The sequence below is a fragment of the Physcomitrium patens genome, chromosome 19, assembly GCF_059467195.1.
Source record: "Physcomitrium patens ecotype Gransden chromosome 19, ASM5946719v1, whole genome shotgun sequence".
Lineage (NCBI taxonomy): Eukaryota > Viridiplantae > Streptophyta > Bryopsida > Funariales > Funariaceae > Physcomitrium > Physcomitrium patens.
Genome location: NC_143428.1, coordinates 10,735,175 through 10,757,729, shown reverse-complemented (window position 1 = coordinate 10,757,729; position 22,555 = coordinate 10,735,175). Strand labels below are relative to the sequence as shown.

The 22,555-nt window shown below is 38.9% G+C and overlaps 2 protein-coding genes across 7 annotated transcripts; one reads left to right on the top strand and one right to left on the bottom strand.

The window, feature by feature from the left end:
• Positions 1-1,328: 1,328 nt before the first annotated feature.
• LOC112295968 (uncharacterized) lies at positions 1,329-6,278 on the bottom strand. 2 transcript variants are annotated; one of them, XM_024548020.3, is made up of 5 exons: positions 5,421-6,278; positions 4,798-5,261; positions 4,176-4,400; positions 3,477-3,577; positions 1,329-3,302 (listed from the first exon to the last, which is right to left on the bottom strand). In XM_024548020.3, the coding sequence occupies exon 5, from the start codon at positions 3,192-3,194 to the stop codon at positions 1,554-1,556; it is 1,641 nt and encodes a 546-aa protein (XP_024403788.1). In that variant the 5' UTR covers positions 3,195-3,302; positions 3,477-3,577; positions 4,176-4,400; positions 4,798-5,261; positions 5,421-6,278; the 3' UTR covers positions 1,329-1,553. The 2 variants fall into 2 exon arrangements, with proteins under 2 accessions (XP_024403788.1, XP_024403790.1); XM_024548022.3 differs by lacking the exons at positions 4,176-4,400; positions 5,421-6,278 and having other exon boundaries at positions 4,798-4,940.
• A 327-nt stretch (positions 6,279-6,605) lies between these two features.
• LOC112295969 (uncharacterized) lies at positions 6,606-9,759 on the top strand. 5 transcript variants are annotated; one of them, XM_024548025.3, is made up of 9 exons: positions 6,606-6,901; positions 7,009-7,032; positions 7,194-7,290; positions 7,696-7,779; positions 8,026-8,065; positions 8,216-8,284; positions 8,395-8,469; positions 8,788-8,822; positions 8,977-9,759. In XM_024548025.3, the coding sequence occupies exons 1-9, from the start codon at positions 6,751-6,753 to the stop codon at positions 9,116-9,118; spliced, it is 717 nt and encodes a 238-aa protein (XP_024403793.1). In that variant the 5' UTR covers positions 6,606-6,750; the 3' UTR covers positions 9,119-9,759. The 5 variants fall into 5 exon arrangements, with proteins under 5 accessions (XP_024403793.1, XP_024403791.1, XP_024403794.1 ...); XM_024548023.3 differs by having other exon boundaries at positions 7,009-7,062; XM_024548026.3 differs by lacking the exon at positions 7,009-7,032.
• The last annotated feature ends 12,796 nt before the right edge of the window (positions 9,760-22,555 follow it).

Below are 22,555 nucleotides of genomic sequence, written 5' to 3'. Positions count from 1 at the left end.
TAACCTACATTCATAGTAAGTGTTAAGTGTTAGTCAAATTTCGTAAAGGAACTAGAATCATTCATGGAAGAACAATTGCAAAGATAAAACATCAACACAAAAACGAGATTATTATTTGGAACTCATTTTCTTCATGAAATGTATCACTTGACGATAGAATTGCAAGAAGAAGAGTTCTCGGGTCCATCGTTGTTTTCCCATCCACATCCAATTTTGGTATAATTAGTGAGGGACAAATTTAGACTGACAAGTGGGCGCCATCTACCATTTAGATGAAACTAAATTAGCGCTCCCTCCCTCCAGAGTTGTCGGCGGTTTTTGGGTAATTCAGATCAACAAGGCGCATCTGCCACAGCTTTGATTGCGCACTGCCAGATTGCGAAATCCGGATCCGATGAAGAAGACCGAGTTCATCACTGACTTTGTCATCGATGTGAAGCTCAGGAGCATTCGAGGTGCGTGATGTTGTCGTTTTTTTTATCACCTGGGTTGGTTCACTTCGCATGTTTTCATGCTGGGTTGCAAAAATAAGAATTGTACCAGCAGTGAGTGAGTGCCTTATCGACTCATCGGATTCATCCTCCGAACTTGACCGGTCACATGATAAGCAAACAAAAACCTGTGGAATGTAATGCTCATGGTGAATTGTGAGCTTTGTGGTGTGTGGTTTTTAAAGATAGTTTTTGAATTGCGTGCATCGTGGTGCAGATTAGGACGAATGTGTTGTTGTATGTCTTATTGCTCCAGTAAGAGTAGAGAGTGGTATCTATCGACATAACTGTGCTTTTCAGGTTGTTTGACAATACATAGTAAGGAGCAGAAAAGGATGGCAGACAATTGGATTACTCCCGTTTCATGTATCGGGTCTGCTTGTTGCGATCAAGTAGCAACACAGTACTTGTACGTAAATGAAGCTCGGGCGTGCTCTCTGGCGTGTTGAACCAGGTGTTAACAATGTTTCGAAATTGGGGATTACGAATGGGAATTTGTGACTTGCTCGCTTTATGTTGAATGTAGGTGAGAATATCTGAATGTTCATGGCAACAGACTTGTTCGTCTCCCGTCCCAAACCACTCTTTCGGTCAAGGGATTCGAAAATGTAGATATTCACAAGAAGCTGGAATTTACAAGAAATTACTTGTTTGAACGTCATCAAGTTGAGGATTATAGTGCTTCTGTTCCGTCTTTCATAGGTTCTCTAAGTGTCTTTGATCGGGATGTACAACCCTCCGTGGCATGTTACTGTGAATATCCCCAGAGAAACGAATTTGGTGATCCAAGATGATTAATCCAACCTTCGGAGGAATGGAACACGTGACATCACTCAATGGTGCTACAAAAACGACCTTTACAAAAATAAAAGTAAAAGCAAATGGATGGAACACAGTACTTCTCCCCTTGATGGAAGGCAGCTGCAAAGAAGAAGTCGGAGCAGACTGCAATATTTTCAGCTCTGGAGGAAAAATCTGACACGTCCGATCTAGCATTCTTGAAGGATCCAAGGCCTGAAACTAAAGTAAATCCGTTGACAAAAGAGAAAGAGAGAGGTCTGGCTAGATTGGTTTGAATGGCTGCTTTACCTTTGCAGCCACCTTGGCTTGGCTGCTCACATTGCTTTCAAGAGATGGACTCCGCACCAAGCGACCACGCAGTGGGCTTGACCCACCATGGCTATGAGACTCGCCACCAATACTTCCTGAGCAGCTATCCCTGCGTCGAGGAGCAGTGAAGTTGGGGGATTTCGCCCTCGTAGTAGGTGCTTTCTTAATCTTCACTGGAGGGGGAGGAGGCTCCTGATAAAATTTTGGCACGGGATTAGCTTTGTAGGTCAAAGTTTTCCTCAGCTCCCTCAATTGTGACTCCTTTTCTTCCTGCGCTTTCGCTTCGAGCCGTTTCCTCTCTTCCTCCTTCAGTTTCATCTTTTCCTCAAGCTTGGAATAAAAATCCCGCCGTTTCTCTGACCTTTCATCTGTGCTGAACTTGAAACCTGTGGGCTGTGTAAGAGTTGGAGGAGAGCTCTTGATCTTTGGAGTGGGCTGACCCTCTTCACCTGTCTTCGAGTGCGCCTCCTTCACACCTCTTTTCGCAAAATCTCTTTGAGGCGTCGTGCTTCCAGAAGCAGTGGGGTATTGCAACTCTTTCGACACACTGCCGTTAGGAGATGGAGGCGAGTTCACAGCTTTCAACGATGCTGCTCTCGTGGGAGTGATGTACCTGGGTGAGCTTGGCATAGAGGTGGATTTTTTTGTATTCCCGTTCCATTGTGCCCTTGAAGAATTGGAATCCTCTCGAGAACGAGGCGCAGGTGATGTAGAGCGCGGTGTAGTCGGGCGTCTTGTAGGAGTGACAGTTCTGGTTCCCGTGAGGACTGGAGATAGGGAGCGGCTGACGCCATAGTTACTACGATCCTGGTTACGAAATGGCACAGGCGATCTGGAGCGGTCAGGGACAGTGCGTCTTGGGCTTGTGAGGCTTCTCCGATCTGGAGCAGGAGAAAGGGCGCGGCCACGCTCCTCTCCTCTAGGGCTTGTGAGGCTACCCCTTGTACCAACTGACGCCTTTCCTTGAAGATTCGGTGTGACAGGCTTCAGTCGGTCTGGTGTTTTATCCGCATCACTCTGCAACCTGGCCACCCTCGGGATGAGGCTTAGGCCCCTACCTTTTGGGGTAGAAGGCGCAGCTACCGCGTCATTTTCAGCCGTAGAAATGACGCTCAAACTCTTGCGGGTCGGAGTTGAGAGAACGTCACCACCAGACTTCTCTAGGATTTCCACCTTTCCATTCTCATGCGTCAGATCCAAGTCTTTGAACGTGGCCAATGGTGACAAACATTGTTTCGTCGCAGGCTCAGTGGCCAGGCCTGGGAAGTTCGGACTTGATTCCACAGTCGTCTCTACATGTTTAGAACGAAACGCAAGAGGCATCCTCTTTGGTGATTCATCACCAGTCCCATTTCCCGACTGAAGAAACCCCCACTTGCAATTACCATTGCTTGTCTGAACAGATTGCCCTTGACCTGCAGTTGATACAGCTTTCCATGCATTCAACGCGGCTCCCCCATCATTTACTGGGAACGCGAACTCAGGAAAAGCAATCTCTTCACTTGCAGGCTGTGTATCGAGTACCACACTCGCGGGTTTGATGTTGTAGTTCCGATTGCGAACAACCACATCAGTCGCGCCGTCTTGTTCCATGACTGATCATATTCGGCTTAACACAGAAATTCGACCCTGCTTTCACTCTTGCAACCTCCAAAAATTATGGATTATAGCCTAATCTCTGGTCTGTTGCGGCTGGAAGTCCTGCACAATATTATTCAGCAGCGGGGGCTCAGAAAATGTAGTAACTGGTCTGAGTGGTTGGTCTCTGCTTAACAAATGATTGCTCATACCTAGTAATAGTTTGCGGTGCAGGTGAGTATCTCGCGTAGTAAACAAGGGATCTGGCTGGTATACAGACGGCTGATTATTACATACCTTTCGCATCCTCAACATTGCGTTTGCTAGTGGTAAGTACATTCGTTCCATTGAAACTGTCGTTATTCCTCCCCTCTGGTTGCGCCCGCGGATCGTCTCAGCTTCACAATCATAAAGCAAAGAAAGACGGTTGGTACATTTCTTATATATTTATATCTCAGCTGCAAGGTAAACAGCATCATTCACCCCACTTGCTGAGTTGTTCCATTTTAAAAAAAGGTTACGTAAAGTGTATTCCTCCACCTTCAGCTCGGCAAATAGAAAGACTTCTAATGAAGCTCAAGCGCACATCGAGTGAAATCCGAAGGTTGGAAAGAAGACGAGTAATTAAACCATCAGACAAGTTGAATAATGTATTGGGTATATTTGTATAGACCGTACTAGAAAATAAAAGAGGAGCTTAGATAACTGTGTGCTACAAGCGCCATTCTCACTGGTAGTTTTGATCTCCCCAAACAGTCTGATTACTGCTCCCTAACATGCATAGTTCGCTTTGTATTCTCATACTATCGTTGTCCATGATGCCCCAGTTTCTAGTTCTTAGTTTCTGGATAGACTTTCACCGAGGATTATTTTCTCAATCTAGAGAAATGAATTTCGATCCAAGCAAAATGAGTAGTGGAAACAAATACATTCGTGTCGTCTCACTCAAGGCTTTTATCACTCTAACGCTAAACAAAATGTTGAGGCAGCACGAACCTCATCGGAGACGCCTCAACTTTATGTTGTCAAAGAATCAGTTCACAACAACAGCACCACATGAAGATGAACTTCATCGCATAAACCAAAACTTCTGCGGCATCCGAGACTGGGAAAAACCCTCCAAAAATCCGTGTCGCCACAATATACTACGAGATCAACTCATCAGAAGCATATGTAGCAAACCAGCTGTCTTGATAATCAGGTGAAGGCAATGTCCTCGACCTAAAACACGCACGCACATTGCTATTATTCCCTCTTCCATTCCAAAATACAACTTGAGCTACGTACTTCATCGGCCGCTAAGATGACTCAATAAACTTGCACACGGCTCACACTCACGATCGCTTTGCTGGTACGAAGCAATCCCCACAACAAGTTCGAACACAAAATTCTAACCGCTCTCACTACAAAGCTCTTGAACACGGACGTGGAAGTAGGACCAGACTGCAAGTGCACCAAATCTCAAGTATTGTAATTCTAAAAGCGATCCATCAACGCTGAGCTTCATCACACGAAGGCAGGTAACACAAGAAAACATGTAAACAATACGATTGCCGATCACAAAAAACTACAGCAGTGGACAAAATGAAGAACGAGAATCCGAGTTAGGCAGGCATACCATCATGGAGCTACAAAGAGATGCTCGGAAACATAAGTCCAACCCCGGACAAATAGAAGTAGAAGATCCACAAAACCCTAAACCCTCCATAAACACAGGCAGGAAACCCGGGCCTTCCACCCACAGGGTCTCTAAAATCGGCCACTGCGAAAATTAGATATATTTCTGAAACGTTTCGCCCAATTGAGAACGAACACACACGAGATGCAACAAATAGAATAAAGCATCAGTTCTGTAGCTGACCAAGGGCGGGACTGGAATTTTTGCATCTCCCACAATTTATCCCAAAAGCATTTCGAACAGTGAAAGGCTATTCATCCACCTACACGCGCGCGCGCCACCCGAATATTCTGACGTTCTTCAAGACGTCGTGTGGATTTCCCCCCGATCCTCAGGCGGTGGAGCATGTGTGCAAGCCAAATGGACCCAATAATGTAAGACCACTATGTTGGACGCGCATATACCTACAGGAGTGAGGTTTCCACCCACGGAGACATTGTCAATTGCTAACGAAAACTGTGAAAATGGATTGAATATCAAATGAGGAGAAAACCGGCAAAATGGAACTCTCAATTCACACGAACAAGACATGAATTCTCAAAGGTTCCATACTATAAACCTACCGTCACACAGTTAATGGTATCCGAGGCCATTTGTTGCCGTGCCGGCGTTTGTCACCCGATATGATTCCGCCGACGGAGGTGGATCGTATTGTCAGAGCTTTGCCACATTACTTCTGCTGTGTGGTTAGTGACATTCCCTTGGAGATCCGAATGCAGCGGCGGATGAAATCACCGCATAGCTCACCAAAATGGCGCATTTTTTCGTTTGTCTTTGGGTTCGGTCAACTGTCGTCCGTGTCTGTTCGCATTCTGATAGCATGATACGCCGCTGGTGACTCAACAAGTCTTTCTGTCCGCTTTGTATGCACGCTTCTTCGATTTCCTATTTAAAAAGCTGTTGTTATTGAAGGTTTTCTGTCCGAACGACACGATAAATACAGCGTCAATTTGATACATTCTTCGAGGACGAGTATTTATGCCCTTAAAGTCGCAGGCTCACGCTGGGTATCAAATAGTAAATCAGAGACATCGCAATCGTTATGTTCTTCACAATACTGCATCTGTGCTGAGTGGTCACGATGTAAAGAGCCTGGCAAGCAAATCAGGGGCGGATGAGTTGTGGCCATGGAGGACGAGCAGGTCGACAATGTCAATCCTTCCTCTGTAAAATCAAGCATTGCCACTGCGGAAGCTTGGGACCTTTCGAGACACTCCAGTGACACCAAAACACATGCCTCAAACGTTCTCATATCGTCGTCTCAACTAAGCGCCAGGCACTTTCACTTCAAGAGCATATCCACGCAGTTGCTGATTCATAACCCTAAATGGAATACGCGTCGGAGGACAAGGTCAGAGAGGAATCTAAACAAGAATTAAGCTACTATTGGCAGCGCTGCTGCTGCTGCTGACAATCTTCGCATCTACGACCAGTGTCAGTCTTGAAGTGTGAAACAGATTCATCAGAACCCACATTTGAAAAAGTGTGTCACAGTCTAATTTGAGGCAGGGCAGAGCCATACATTCAAGTATGAAAGTTTCCGTGGTTTTTCTAACACAGACAGGAAACGTCGTAGAACTCGCCCTGCTTCATTGTCGTTTGGCCAGGAGCTTGCCACGCTACCGATCCCACTTTCCGTCCTTTCATGGAATCTGGGCAAGCTCACGTCTCTGGTCAAATTCCCGCGATGCTGTGGACCCACTAAGCAGGTTCCAAGCTCCAAAGTCCATCTCATTTTCGACATGCTGGGGTGTGGAATCAACACTCTTCTGAACTACTTAGCGGATTGTTTACTCTTCTGAACTACTTAGCGGATTGTTTACTCTTCTGAACTACTTAGCGGATTGTTTACTCTTCTTCACGAGCATCATTCGCGAGAACTGAAGTTGGAACATGCTTGGTTTTGGTCGTACACATCTCACTGGCATCCTTCGCTTGAGGCGCTCATTTTCGCATCAGAACGTTCTGCCACTCTCTCCCGCGTTGGGTGCCGTTGCGTTTAACGTTTTGCCTGCGTCTATCAGGATGTCTGCCACAACTTCTGGTGAGCCCTCAATTCTGATCATGTCTTGTGGACATGGAATGTCGTGGAGAATGAGCATTTGTCGTCGAGTTACTGTTCGTGACGGGATTGTATGGTTTTCAATGCAGTGATGCGAGATTGTTCGTTGCGCCGTGAGAATCGAAAGCGCCTGGCTCGTACTCGTATGAAATTTGTATGAGAATTAGGTTGAGACATCGCAGAGTAAGGGGATGGAATTTGCACTTGCTATTTTGCGCTTAATTTACAGTGATTGACCTCATTGGTTTTGTTACTCTTTGGCAATTTTTCGCAGAGCCAGTACCTGACACGAACGCATCCATTCCCCCGAATAGCAATGATACTTTGAACAGAAAATTCGCTGCAGACATTCTGCCTCATATACTCAATCTGTAAGTCTCAGACTCTTGAGCCTGTATTTAGAGCACAAATGCCTCCGTGTGCATCGTGGGACTACGATCAATTCACTGTATATTTGCTGACGTCCCTTGATACACGACATTCAATCTTGTTAAGACTCCTGCTTCACTGCAACGAAGGCTTGACGATCTATTGAAAATGAGTTTGAGCTTTTGAAGAAGTGATTAGTGGCTATTTTTCATGTGACAATTCCCCCAAACGGCACGATCAGTTCTTTATCATTCTTCTTCCCTGGGTGGTGTCCTGCAAAATTTAGAATCTATTGCTGTTTGAATTGCCTTTATCTAGCTGGGACGGTTATGCGCAAGTATTTTTACACGGAACATACATTCATGCGCATGAATTAGCTATAGTAATCTGCAGCTTGGTGCAAGCAGATATAATTGCAAAGCTACTTCAGCTGACTATGACATATATCATCCGAAGGCCACGTTTGAGGATCCCCTCATGCGAGCTCAGGGGTACGTCTCTGTGTCCATTGAGAATGCAATGCCTCACGTTGATTGTTAATGTTCTCAACTTCACTCCAGCTTTCACCATCATAAATTTGTTTGAGCGAGCATTCCACGCTTTTACTGAAGCATCTTGTTCTGTAATTTTTTAATTTTTTAATTTTTATTTATTTTTCTCTCTGATGTCAGAGATTGTGATCACAGGTGCGTGTATGTCAATGTGTTTCTGAATCTTTTGAAGGTGTTTCTCTGCAGGGTAACGCAGATAAAGTCTGCATTCTATTCGATACCGAAGGTGGTTAGACTTTACCATCAAATGAATGCTAAATAGTTGCGAATCTGAGCATTGTTTACTGTTGGCTATCACTACCCCCCAGCTTCTGTACCAGAAGCATCTAAATGCTGATATGATGGGCATTCATTAACATTTAGGGGTCCTTGGCAGGTTTTTAAGGATGCTGAAATGCTGGAGTATAGTGTGACAGTAGAGGAATCCGCTCCTAGCTCTGGCGAGGTATTCTAGTATATCTTGTATTTTTGTTTAACGGATATTTCTGTTTTTCAATTATTCTAAAGTAGCCAAGCCCTGACAACTTAAGGAGTTCTTATATCATTGTTTCGCAGGTCAGAATAGACAATTTACAGAGATATAAATTGGGAGGGAAGACCATTGATGTGGTATCGCTTATCAAGTTGCAGGTCTATCATAGTCTCTTTCGTTTATGAATTGTCTTTCTATCGAGGAGTGACCCTTATATTTAGTTGAATGTATTGCTCTCGCCTCACACGTCAGTTAAGTTCCGAATGACTTCTTTACACTCCATCCCACTCTGCAGTTCCTCAGAAGAGCTCTTTTGCTGGTCCTTGCCACGAACTTCCCAGTGAAACTCGATAGAATCTGAAAAACTATCCTACAATCCTCCTACACGGCTAGCCTCTGCATTGAATTAATTGAAAAAACCAATGGCCTATGAGTGATGTCAATGATACGTCTATTTTGCTTTTGTTTCCTTGCAGATTGAGAATGGGAAAGTGACGAGGCATGTGGATATGTAAGCTTCATTCTCTATTTTAAAAAGTGTCATTTCGCAATCATCTCTTCATCGATGTCAATTATACGAAACAGCTATGTCTTTGTACAATTCCAGTTTTCGTTCAGGCTACATATTAACGTCCAAGCTGCACTGAAATGTAATGTCTTTCCAGGTGGAACAAGAAACCATTACTGGATAGAAGCACAATCAAGGTACCTTTGGTAGGCCGCATGGTGGAGTCGCTGCGTCGCGGGAATATGCTCATCACCCATCTTTTCATGCGTTTTGGCAAAGATCCCAGCGCTCGCTCTTGATCTTATCTAGATTGGGCCCTCAAGGACGACCGTGTGCATCAAAAGTGTTGATGTTGAAACTTTTGGAATTTCCCATCAGCAGCACAAAACGGTACCTCTCCGAACTGTAACTTGAGCACCACGCAGGGACCGTGTGCTCTGTAATAATGCTGGTGAAAAGACCGAATCATTTTCAGAAGCACTTGACATCCGTGGTCTCGTGTCCTTTCCAGATTCTGACTTTGTCGCCTTCTCATTCAACCGGTGAAGAATAGTATTGTTCATTGTTTTTAGATTGGCATAGATCAGCACTAAAATTTGGGGAAAAAAAACTTTATATTATGAGCACGTCAAGTCTCTAGCAGCACTCGTTTCACTAAACAGAATATGAATAGTAGTGTTCATAGAAGAACTCAAGCTCTGTGTATTAGATGTCACGTTTGAGACAAAGCCATCGGAGTCTTCGAAATGAAAGCAGGAAGCTGAAACGCCATCAATTCTACCCCGATAGTGGTGCTAAGTAAGCAGATTGTGTAGAGATTGTAGCGTTTTAGCAACCCCGAGACAATTCCTTCGGAAGCTATGGCAATTTGGTATACAGTACTGAATGTTGGATAAATTATATCAGTAATGGAAAAAAGCTTCTGATAGGAATTAACTCATATACTAAGAATTGAGTGATGTCTTGTGTGTGAAGAGATAAGTTATTTGGAGATGTCCATTGTTGTGTTATGTGAAAATTAGCATGGAAATACATTAGGCATTTGGCAATGGAAGAATTTGATTTACCTTAAAGTTGGATTTACAACTCAAAAACTATTCATATGGTATTTGTAAACATCTTATTAGCAATCTTGAACAACCTAAGTAAGCTTCCCAATTATACTAAGTATATCTTATTAATCTAAAAAATACCCTAGAAACATCTTATTATATTGTGATTCTTTATCAATCCTAATTAAATCCAAAAGAAACCATTATCAATCCTAAAGAAATCATAAAAAAAGAAATCATAAAAAAATCCTAAAAAAACCATAGAAAAATCCCAACCAAATCTTAATCAACCTTAAAGAAATCTTAACTAAATTATAATTTAATCCTACTGAACTTTTAAATAAGTTCTAACTAAATCTTAAGTGAATTCTAACAAACTCTAATCAAATCCTAAGTAAATAATATAGCAAATTTAAAACGTCCAAAATTTACAAATTCAAAAAAACTTACAAATTGGTGGAAAAAGCTTATGATCCACTTAGGTGTTGGTTGTCCATCTTCTTTAATCTTGAAATAAAGCTTTCAATGTCAATAGCTTCCTATTATACTATTTATTTTATCTAAATAAATTTAAAACTTTTAGAAACTAAGCCAACAATCAACTTATCAAAATAATCATTTCAATCTAATAAAAAAAATACTCAAAATTATAAAAATCCTCTCTAATTCTTAATATCCAATTTCTAAAACCTTAACCTATTTGAATTTTGATAATCTTTGATCTAATCATTGAATCTAATCATTAAATTAATCTCAAATCTACAACACAATGTCACAAATATACGCATGTAAGCTAGTAATTATCTGTATAAATAGATTGAAGTAAGTAGAAGTAAGTAAAAGTATATTAATTCTATAACATCTTCTATAAAAGTTTCCTAGAAGCTTCATAGATACTGCTTTGACTTTATAGGTGTCTTTAATTGACTTTTTAGGTTAAAAATATGGTCAATAAGTTGGCCATATGCCACACATGTTGTTAGCTTGAAGACCAAGCTAATTATGTTGCCTACACATAGAAAAACTTGCCTTGTAAGTCAAGGCATGTATCCTATAAAGTCAACATATATTAGAGGTCCTATAGAACATCGCTACATAGCCCCTAATTAGGTAGTATATATAGAGACAAGAATGAAGGCTTCTTCACTCTTGTCAATTCTTTTTTTACTTTTAATTTAGTTTCAAGAGTTTCAAATTTTCTTGTCTTTTGGCAATAAGCCATTCTTTTTAATATATGTACTTTTTTATTTCTATTTTATTACTCTTTCTTTGATACGGATTTCATTGGTTTATGCATCATCTTTTAGTTCATGTCCTTTATAGATTGACAAGAGTACACTTATAATATCAGAGCTTTATCTTGTCTTAATTAAGAGTGGATTATTCCTTTCTCATGATAAGACATAAGCATATTAGAAGTTGCGGATTACCGTCTTCTAAACTAATATTATTCTTAGTATTTTCTTTGTCCTAAAGTCTTTCTTTGTACTTATCTTGAGTGATATTAGATATTTTTTTGAGTGTTATTATGGCAAAGCTTGTTGAAATAAAGAGTGCAATGGTACAAATGCAAGAGCAATTGAGGGAGTTGATGCTTGCAATGTAGCAACTTAACTTGCTACTACAAGGATCAACAAGAATGGTTGGAAGAGAGGATATAGAGATAATTAGAGCTGCTTCAACATTTGTAACAAATCATGTCCCTCCACCCACTGTAGAGCATCCTTCAAGTATTAAAGAACCAAGAGTTTCCCTGCCCGAGAAGTTTGATGGTACAAGATCCAAATTTTGAGGATTTATCAACCAAGTACAACTTGTGATTGAACTTCAACCTCAAAGCTATCCAACTCAAAGATCACAAATTAGATTCATTGGTACACTTCTTTCAAGTTTAGCACTATCGTGGTTTTCATCTTTTTTTGAACGACAAGATCTAATATTGGATAATCTGGAGGTATTTTTGACAAAATTCTAGTCCGTGTAGGGAAAACATGATGCAACTCGTGTAGCAACCAACAAGATCCATATTTTGTGACAAGACAATCAATCTATAACGTTATATGCTTCATAGTTTCAACAACTTGTAATTGATATCAAGTAAGATGATGTTGCACTTATTAGCCAATTTTTCTAAGGATTATAATATGAAGTAAAGAAATTGATGCTCAACTTACTTGATCCTCAAACATTAAGTCAAGCAATTGACTTTACTATGAAATGTGACAATCAACTTTTTAAATTTTGATCTAAGAGTCGTACAAATGGGCCTCAACATTACTACAATTTGATGGCAATACCAACATCTCCTCAATATATACATTTAGAAGTAGAGGATATGCAAATTGATGTGATACGTTTTAAACTTCTTATCAAGGAAGAAAAGACTCATTGCCATCAAAAAGTATTGTGCTTACATTGTAGAAATCTAAACACACTACTCAACATTGTCCAAAGAAGCAACAAAATTACAAAATGAGGAGCTTATCTATCAAAGAAGACAATGTGTTGGAAAACAAATTTGTCCAACTATAATAGGGATCGTGTGGCTAGAATCTTATACAATTTCTAATGAAGGTCCTATCCTCTCCTCAAAACCCTCTCCTTGTTTTATAATAGATATGTGTTTAAAACCTAATAATTATAAAGCCTCCTCTTGGATAGCTTTAGGAGCCTCAACTGGTTTCTTAGATGTAGAATTTGTTAAAAGTCATAAAATATTGTTAGTACAAAAAATCAAACTTGTTCATGTAGAAGTCATAGATGATTATCCGTTCTCTTATAGAGATATTATTCATGAAACACTTCCTATAGATGTAGTAATAAATGATCATAGTAGTTGCATAATCTTTAATATAATTAGATCTTCCTGTAATCTAATCATTTTAGGTTTATCATGGTTAGAAAGATATAATCCTTGTATAGATTGGATTTCTCGTACCCTTAAATTTTCTAAAAGCATTATTAAGAGTGAAATTAATCTAGTAGAAAGTCATAAGTCTAGTATAATTAAACCTATATTTGTAGATATAAGAGCTTTCTTATATACTACAAAAGAAGAATCACCTTGTATCATTTACGCCACACCTATTTTTAATGATGTAAAGACTTCAAGTGGCATTTCATCCGAATATCAAGAATTTCAAGATGTATTTGAGAAGAAGAATGTGGATACTCTTTCAAAACATCATCCCTATGACTGCTCAATTGACCTTCAAGAAGGAGCACAACCACCATTTGGACCAATCTATAGTTTATCACAAAATGAATTGGCTGAACTCAAGGAATATATTGAGAAAAATCTGGCCAAAAATTTCATACACCATTCCAAATCACCAGCAAGAGCTCCAATCTTATTTGTGAAGAAGAAAGATAGGGCATTGCAGATGTGAGTTGATTATCGAGGACTTAACAAGCTCACCATTAAGAATAGGTATCCTCTACTTTTGATATCCGGACTTCTCAATCAACTGAATCAAGCTAAGATTTACACAAAAATAGATCTACAGGGAGCATACAATTTATTACATATTAAAGAAGGAGATCAATCGAAGAGTGCATTTTGAACTAGGTATGGGCATTTTGAATACAATATCATGCCTTTTGGACTTACAAATGTACCATAAGCTTTTCAACATCTAATGAATGATGTTTTTTGACAATTTTTAGATGATTTTGTTGTTTGTTATCTAGATGACATCTTGATCTATTCTAAGAATAAAAATGAACATGAACTTCATATTTATCGTATATTACAAAAATCAAGAGATGTGGGAATCTATGCCAAGATAATAATAAAAAAAAAAAAAAAAAAAAAAAAAATGTGTATTCTATATTATTCAAGTTGACTTTTTAGAATACATCATTTCAAATGATGGACTTATGATAGATTCTAAGAAAGTTCAAACAATTATAGATTGAAAGATTCCAAAAATAGTAAGAGATGTCTAATATTTTTTGGACTTTGCCAACTATTATCAAATCTTCATCAAAGACTTTTCTCGAGTTGCAACTCTACTAACACGTTTGACTTGCAAAGACAAACTTGAGTGGAGTAAAAAAGCTGAAGTATCTTTTGAAACTTTGAAGTCAGCCTTTATTTCTGCACCAATCTTATATCGCGTCAAATTTTCTAAAGTATTTTTAATGGAAACAAACGCATCAGACTTTACTTTGGGTGTTGTATTATCACAAATGGGAGTAGATGATAAACTTCATCCAATAGCTTTTCATTCGAAAAAATTTTCAACAGCCAAGATTAACTATGAAATCCACGACAAAGAGCTTTTTATAATCGTGGGTTCGTTTCAAGAATGGCAACATCATCTAAAAGGCGTTTCTAATCCAGCCACCATGTAAACGGATCACAAGAATCTCGAGTACTTCATGTCAGTGCGTGTTTTAAATCATTGCCAAGCTCGTTGGAATATATCTTTATCAAGATTTGATTTCAAGATCACATATCAACCTGGAAAACAACAAGGTTTATCAAACGTGTTTTTTAGACATTCTTATCTTGTATCAAAAGAAAGAGATACATCTTTTAATCAACAAAGAACAATTCTCTTGAAGCTAGAGCATTTTCATCTTCAAGTAATGAAATCAACATTGATTGTTGATTTGACCCTTATGAAATAAATCCAATCAAGTATGTCTTTTGATCCTCTTGTTCACAATATCAAGAATCCTTCTTCTAAGTCCCAAGATACTTCTAAGTTTGAGTTCAAAAACAACCTACTCTACTTTGAAGGTCAATTATATCATCTAAAAGGAGAAGCACGATTATATGTTTTTCAAGCATGTCACAACTTTCTAGCAGCAAGACATTTTGAATACAACAAGACTTTGGAGCTTATATCCAGAGATTTTTGGTGGCTACAAATGTGGAAGGGTGTGAAAGACTTTGTTCAGTCATGTGACATTTATTCAAGATCAAAAACTCCTCGTCATCAACCTTACAGACTTCTTCAACCATTACCTATTTCAGAACAACCAAGGTCTTTTTTTTATATAGATTTCATCATGGATCTTCCAATCTCAGGTTCCCATAACTCTATATTCATAATAGTAGATCATTTTATTAAGATGGCACATTTTGTACTATGTACAAAATCTATTACAGATCAAGAAACAGCTAAGCTCTTTCTTGACAACATCTATCACTATCATGATCTATTATATGATTCAATATAATATCTTTCAATCTTTTTAAGATTCTAAAAATAGATATAAAACTATCTTCAATATTTCATCTTTAAATTGATCGACAAATGGAGCGTGTTAATCAAGTTTTGAAGCAGTATTTAAGATGTATCATCAACTACCAACAAGATGATTCAACAACTCTTTTGCCATTGGGAGAGTTTTTTTATAATAACACGGTACATTCTTCTATAAAATAAACATGTTTTTTTTACCAATTATAGTTATCATCCATGACTTGATACTTTTACTTTTTAAAAGCTAATAATCCTACGACAAAAGACTTGACAAATCATTTATTAGAACTACATGCAACAATGAAGGTGCAATTAAAAGAAGCTCAAGAACAACAAAAGATCAATGCGGATGTCTATCGAAAGAAACAACTATTATTCCACATGGATGATAAGATATGGTAACTTTGTAGTAATATCAAGACCACTCATCTTTGTAATAAGTTGGACTATCATAGACTTATACCATTTCCTATTTATGCACAAATCAATTGACTTGCATATCGTTTACACCTACCGGAGTTAATGAAAATCCATCCAATATTTCACATGTCTCTTCTTGAACCATACAAGATAATAGACATATCAAGAAGAAGACAAGTTCCACCTCCTTCTATAGAAGTGGACAATAATAAAGAGTTCAAAGTGGAAGAAGTCCTAGATTCAAGGCGATGCCAAAATAAATTGGAATATCTTATCTATTGGCATGGATATGATATTAGTGAATGCACATGGAAGCCAGTAAATAATTTTATAAATGCAACAAAGGTAGTGGAGGCTTTTCATCGACAACATCCATCAAAATCAAGATGAAAACCTGTCACGGCCATAATCATGTAAGCTAATAATTACATATAGAAATAGGTAGAAGTAAGTAAAAGTAGATAAAAGTAAGTTAATTCTATAATATTTAATATAGAAGCTTCCTAGAAACTTTCTAGACGCTGCTTTGACTTCATAGGTGTCTTTAATTGACTTTTTGGATTAGAAACGTGGTCAACAAGTTGGCCATGTGCCACACATGTTGTTAGCTTGAAGATCAAGCTAATTATGTAGTCCACACGTAGAAAAACTTGCCTTGTAAGTCAAGGCATGTGTCCTACAAAGTCAACACATATTGGAGGTCCTATAGAACGTCGCCACGTAGCCCCTAGTTAGATAGTATATATAGAGACAAGAGTGAAGGCTTCTTCACTCTTGTCAACTCCTTTCTTGTTTCTAGTCCAGGTTCAAGAGTCTTTAGTTTCTTTTCTTGTGGCAATAGCCATTCCAGTTTCCTTTTAATATACATACTTGTTTATATTTTGACTTATTATATCGAGATAGCCTTTTTGTATATTTTCCCTCATCAAGTCTTTATCCTTGACAGATTGACAAGAGTACACTTACAATATCAGAGCTTTGTTTTTCTTGAGTGAGAGTGGATTACCCCTTTCTCTTGACAAGACATAAGCGTATTAGAAGTTTGCGGATTACCCACTTCTAAACTGATATTGTTCTTAGTATCTTCTTTGTTATCAAGTCTTTCTTTTCTTTTGTCTTGAGCAGTATCAAACAAATTTTTCTTAGTGTCATTATGGCAGAGCTTGTTGAAATGAAGAGTGCAATGGCACAAATGCAAGAGCAAATGAGGGAGTTAATGCTTGCGATGCATCAACTCAATTCACCAACACATGAAAGAACAAGAATAGTAGAAAGTGGGGATATAGAGATGATCGGAGCTGCTTCAACATCTACAACAAATCACGTTCCTTCTCCAATTGTACAACACCCTGTAAGCACTAGAGAACCAAGAATTGCCTTACCCGAGAAATTTGATGGTACGAGATCTAAGTTTCGAGGGTTCATCAATCAAGTACAATTGGCAATTGAACTTCAACCGCAAAGCTATCCAACTCCAGGATCACAAGTCAAGTTTATTGGCACTCTACTTTCTGATTCTGCATTATCATGGTTTTCGTCTTTTCTTGAACAACGAAATCTAATATTGGACAATTTGGAAGCTTTTTTGGCGGAGTTTCGATCTATGTATGGTGAACACGATGCAACTCGTGTTGCAACAAATAAGATCCGAATTCTGCGACAAGAAAATCGCTCAGTAACAGTGTATGCTTCACAATTTCGACAACTTGCAATTGACATCAAGTGGGATGATGCTGCACTCATCAGTCAATTTCTTTATGGATTGCAATACGAAGTAAAGAAATTGATGCTTAACTTACCTGATCCTCAAACTTTGAGTCAAGCAATCGATTTTGCGGTAAAATGTGATAATCGACTTTTTGAATTTCGATCTGAGAATCATTCACGGGAACCTCAACGTTATTACTCAATGGCAACATCAACATCTTTGCCAAATGTACATTCGGAAGTAGAAGACATGCAAATTGACGCGGTACGTTTTAAACCTCTAACTGAGCAAGAAAAGATTCGTCGTCGTCAAGAAGGATTATGTTTATATTGCGGAGAACCTAAGCACACTGTTCAACATTGTCCAAAGAAACGACGCAACTATAAAATGAGGGGTACGACGGTCAAAGAAGACAACATGTCAGAAAACGGATACGTCTAGCTACAATAGGGACCGTGCAGCTGGAACCTTGTACAATTCCTAATGAAGGTCCTATCCTCTCCTCAGAACCCTCTCCTTGTTTTATAATAGACTTATATTTATGACCTAAGAATTACAAAGCCTATGCTTTATTAGATTCGAGAGCCTCAGCATGTTTTTTAGATGAACAATTTGTTAAAAGTCGTAAAATATCCTTTGTACAGAAACCTAAACCAGTACATGTAGAAGTCATAGATGGTCGTCCCTTGTCTTCTGGAGATGTCACTCATGAAACTCATCCTATAAAAGTAACAATAGACGGTCATGATAGCTACATAGCTTTTAACATAATTAAATCCCCGTCCAATCCAGTTATTTTAGGTTTATCCTGGCTAGAAAAATATAACCCTCGAATAGATTGGAATTCGCGTAAACTTGACTTTTCCCAGAGCGTTATTAATAGTTCTACTAACCAAGTAAAAAATTATAAGTCTAGTATAGTAAAACCCGCACTGATAGGTGCAAAAGCATTTATACACGCAGCAAAAGAAGGATCAACTTTTGCTACTTATACTGCACCTATTTCTGAAAACGTAAAGACTTCAAGTGGCATTCCAAGTCAATATCAGGAATATCAAGACGTTTTTGAGAAAAAGAATGCAGATATTCTTCCTGAGCATCGTCCATATGATTGTTCAATCGACCTCAAGGAAGGAACTCAGCCACCATTTGGACCAATTTACAGTTTATCGCAAGATGAGATGGCTGAACTCAAGACATATATTGACGAGAATTTAGCGAAGAATTTCATACGCCATTCAAAATCTCCAGCAGGAGCTCCAATTCTATTCGTAAAGAAAAAAGATGGATCTTTACGAATGTGTGTTGATTATCGAGGACTCAACAAGATCACAATCAAGAACATGTATCCATTACCTTTGATATCAGGACTCCTTGACCAGTTGAATCAAGCTAAGATCAATACAAAAATAGATCTAAGAGGAGCATATAATCTAGTACGGATCAAAGAAGGAGATGAATGGAAGACTGCGTTTCGAACCAGGTATGGATATTTCGAATATAATGTCATGCCCTTTGGACTCACGAATGCACCAGCTGCTTTTCAACATCTCATGAATGATGTATTTTGTGAATTCTTAGACAATTTTGTCGTCTGCTATCTAGACGATATCCTGATCTATTCTAAGAACGACGAAGAACATGAAATACATGTTCGTCAAGTATTACAAAAACTTAGAGATGCAGGATTGTACGCCAAGTTGAAAAAGTGTGTATTTCACACTACTCAAGTTGACTTTTTAGGATACATCATTTCAAATGATGGTCTCATGATGGATTCTAAGAAAGTCCAAACAATCATGGATTGGAAGATTCCAAGGACGGTAAGAGATGTCCAATGTTTCTTGGGATTTGCCAATTACTATCGGATCTTCATCAAAGATTTTTCACGAGTTGCAGCTCCACTTACACGCTTGACTAGTAAAGATAAATTTCAATGGAATCAAGAAGCGGAAGCAGCATTTGAAGCCTTGAAGACATCGTTTGTCTCTGCACCAGTCTTATATCGTGTTGACTTTTTCAAGGCATTTTTTATGGAAACAGATGCATCAGATTTTGCCTTGGGTGTAGTTTTATCACAAATGGGAACAGATGACAAACTTCATCCGATAGCTTTTCATTCAAGAAAATTCTCAGCAGCCGAGATCAATTATGAGATCCACGATAAAGAACTTCTTGCGATCGTGGATTCCTTTCAAGAATGGCGTCATTATCTAGAAGGCGCTTCTAGTCTAGTCACTGTGTATACAGATCACAAGAACCTCGAGTATTTCATGTCAGCACGCGTGTTGAATCGTCGTCAAGCTCGTTGGAGTATGTCTTTGTCAAGATTCGAGTTCATTATCACTTATCGGCCAGGAAAACAACAAGGTTTGTCTAATGCCCTATCTAGACGTTCTTATTTTGCACCAAAAGAAAGAGATGCAGCTTTTGAGCAACAAAGAACGGTCCTCTTGAAACCGGAGCAATTTCATCTCCGAGCAATGAAATCAACATTGACTGTTGATTCAACTTTTTTCAAGCAAATCCAGTCCAGTATGTCCTCAGACCCTCTTGTTTATGATATCGAGAATAATTCTTCCAAGTCTCATGATCCTTCTAAGTTCGAGTTCAAGAATAATCTATTATATTTTGAAGGACGCCTATATGTTCCAGAAGGAGAAGCACGTTTACGTGTTCTTCAAGCACGTCATGACTTTCCAGCAGCAGGGCACTTTGGATATAATAAGACTTTGGAACTCATATCAAGGGATTTTTGGTGGCCATAAATGTGGAAGTCAATCAAAGACTTTGTACAATCATGTGATATTTGTTCAAGATCAAAAATTCCTCGTCATCGACCTTGCGGACTTCTTCAGCCATTACCTATACCAGAACAACCATGGTCTTCTGTTTCTATGGATTTCATCACAGATCTTCCAAGCTCAAGATCTTATGATTCTATATTTGTGATAGTAGATCGTTTCACCAAGATGGCACACTTTGTGCCATGTACAAAATCTATCACAGGTGAAGAAACAGCTAAGCTTTTCATTGATAATATCTATCGCTATCATGGATTACCTAAAGATATCATATCGGATAGGGGAACTCAATTTGTGTCAAGATTTTGGAGGACCCTTTTCAAGATTTTAAAAGTGGACATAAAGCTATCTTCGGCTTTCCATCCTCAAACTGATGGACAAACAGAGCGCGTAAACCAAGTCTTGGAGCAATATTTAAGGTGTACTATCAACTACCAACAAGATGATTGGACAACCCTTCTGCCATTGGCAGAGTTTGTTTATAATAATACGGTACATTCTTCCACGCAACAAACACCTTTCTTTGCCAATTATGGCTATCATCCACGACTTGATACTTTTGATTTTTCAAAAGTTGATAATCCTGCAGCAGAAGATATGGCAAATCGGTTGTCAGAGTTACATACAATAATGAAGACGCAATTGAAGGAAGCTCAAGAACGACAAAAGATAAACGTAGATCTATATCGTAAGGAGCAACCACAAATCAACGTAGGTGATAAGGTATGGCTACTTCGTCGCAATATCAAGACTACTCGACCTTGTGACAAGTTGGACTATCGTAGGCTTGGCCCCTTTTCTGTTTCTGAACAGATCAACCCAGTTGCATATCGGTTATATCTACCGGAGTCAATGAAGATCCATCATGTATTCCACGTGTCTCTTCTTGAACCATATAAGACAGTGGATATACAAGGAAGAAGACAAATGCCACCGCCTCCTATAGAAGTAGATAATAATGAAGAATTTGAGGTGGAAGAGATATTAGACTCAAGGCGGCGCCGAAATAAGCTGGAATATCTTGTTCATTGGTGCGGATATGATATTAGTGAACGCACATGGGAGCCATCCAGGAATCTAGCAAATGCATCAGCTAAAGTCAAAGTTTTTCATCAACGACATCCATCAAAACCAAGATGAAAATCTCTCTTATAAAAGAGACAAGATTGAGGCAAGATAACATTCAATTTCCTATCCTTGTTTGTAACTTCTTTGCATTTGTGACGCTAATTAGATGGAGAGCCAACAATCAACGGATTCAACTCAAGAACCTTCGTTTGCTGACCTGTCGGACGAGACATTACGATTGTCACAACCTTCAAGACGACGCAATCGAGATGAAGATCTTCAAGAACGACATATTCTTCCTCGAACAGATGGTGAGATACAACGCGTTTGGTATCACGATTTGGGAAGGGACTCTCGATGTTTGGTGATTTTGCTAGAGGTAGGAACAACTCCTGATGGTGTTCCGAATATTCTATTCGAAGGAAGTTACGAAGGCCTCAACAAAGATCAAATAACTGGGTGGTCTTCCCGCCTTGGTATGAGACACTACCGATGGTTGAGAGGCCCTATCGATCATCTGCGAAGAGAACAGAGATCAGAGTATGTGGCGAATACAATTCGTCGCATCATAGATTTCCTCAACATATGATGACCGCTCCTCGTGGAACTCGTCTCTAGAAGGGGGGGTAATGTCACGGCCATAATCATGTAAGCTAATAATTACATATAGAAATAGGTAGAAGTAAGTAAAAGTAGATAAAAGTAAGTTAATTTTATAATATTTAATATAGAAGCTTCCTAGAAACTTTCTAGACGCTGCTTTGACTTCATAGGTGTCTTTAATTGACTTTTTGGATTAGAAACGTGGTCAACAAGTTGGCCATGTGCCACACATGTTGTTAGCTTGAAGATCAAGCTAACTATGTGGCCCACACGTAGAAAAACTTGCCTTGTAAGTCAAGGCATGTGTCCTACAAAGTCAACACATATTGGAGGTCCTATAGAACGTCGCCACGTAGCCCCTAGTTAGATAGTATATATAGAGACAAGAGTGAAGGCTTCTTCACTCTTGTCAACTCCTTTCTTGCTTCTAGTCCAGGTTCAAGAGTCTTTAGTTTCTTGTCTTGTGGCAATAGCCATTCCAGTTTCCTTTTAATATACATACTTGTTTATATTTTGACTTATTATATCGAGATAGCTTTTTTGTATATTTTCCCTCATCGAGTCTTTGTCCTTGACAAAACCTTCTTTATAAAAGAAAAAAGATCTAGGCAAGAAAACATTCTATTTTCAATCCTTATTTGTATCTTCTTTGTAATTGTGATACTAAGAAGATGAAAAACCATCAACCAACGGATTTGATTGAAAAACCTTCATTTAATGACCTGTTGGATGAGACATTACAATTGACACAACCTTCAAGACGATGCAATCGAGATAAAGATCTTCAAGAATGACATGTTTTTCCTTGAATAGATGGTGAGATACAACGCATTTGGTATCACAACCTTAGAAGAGACTCCTAATG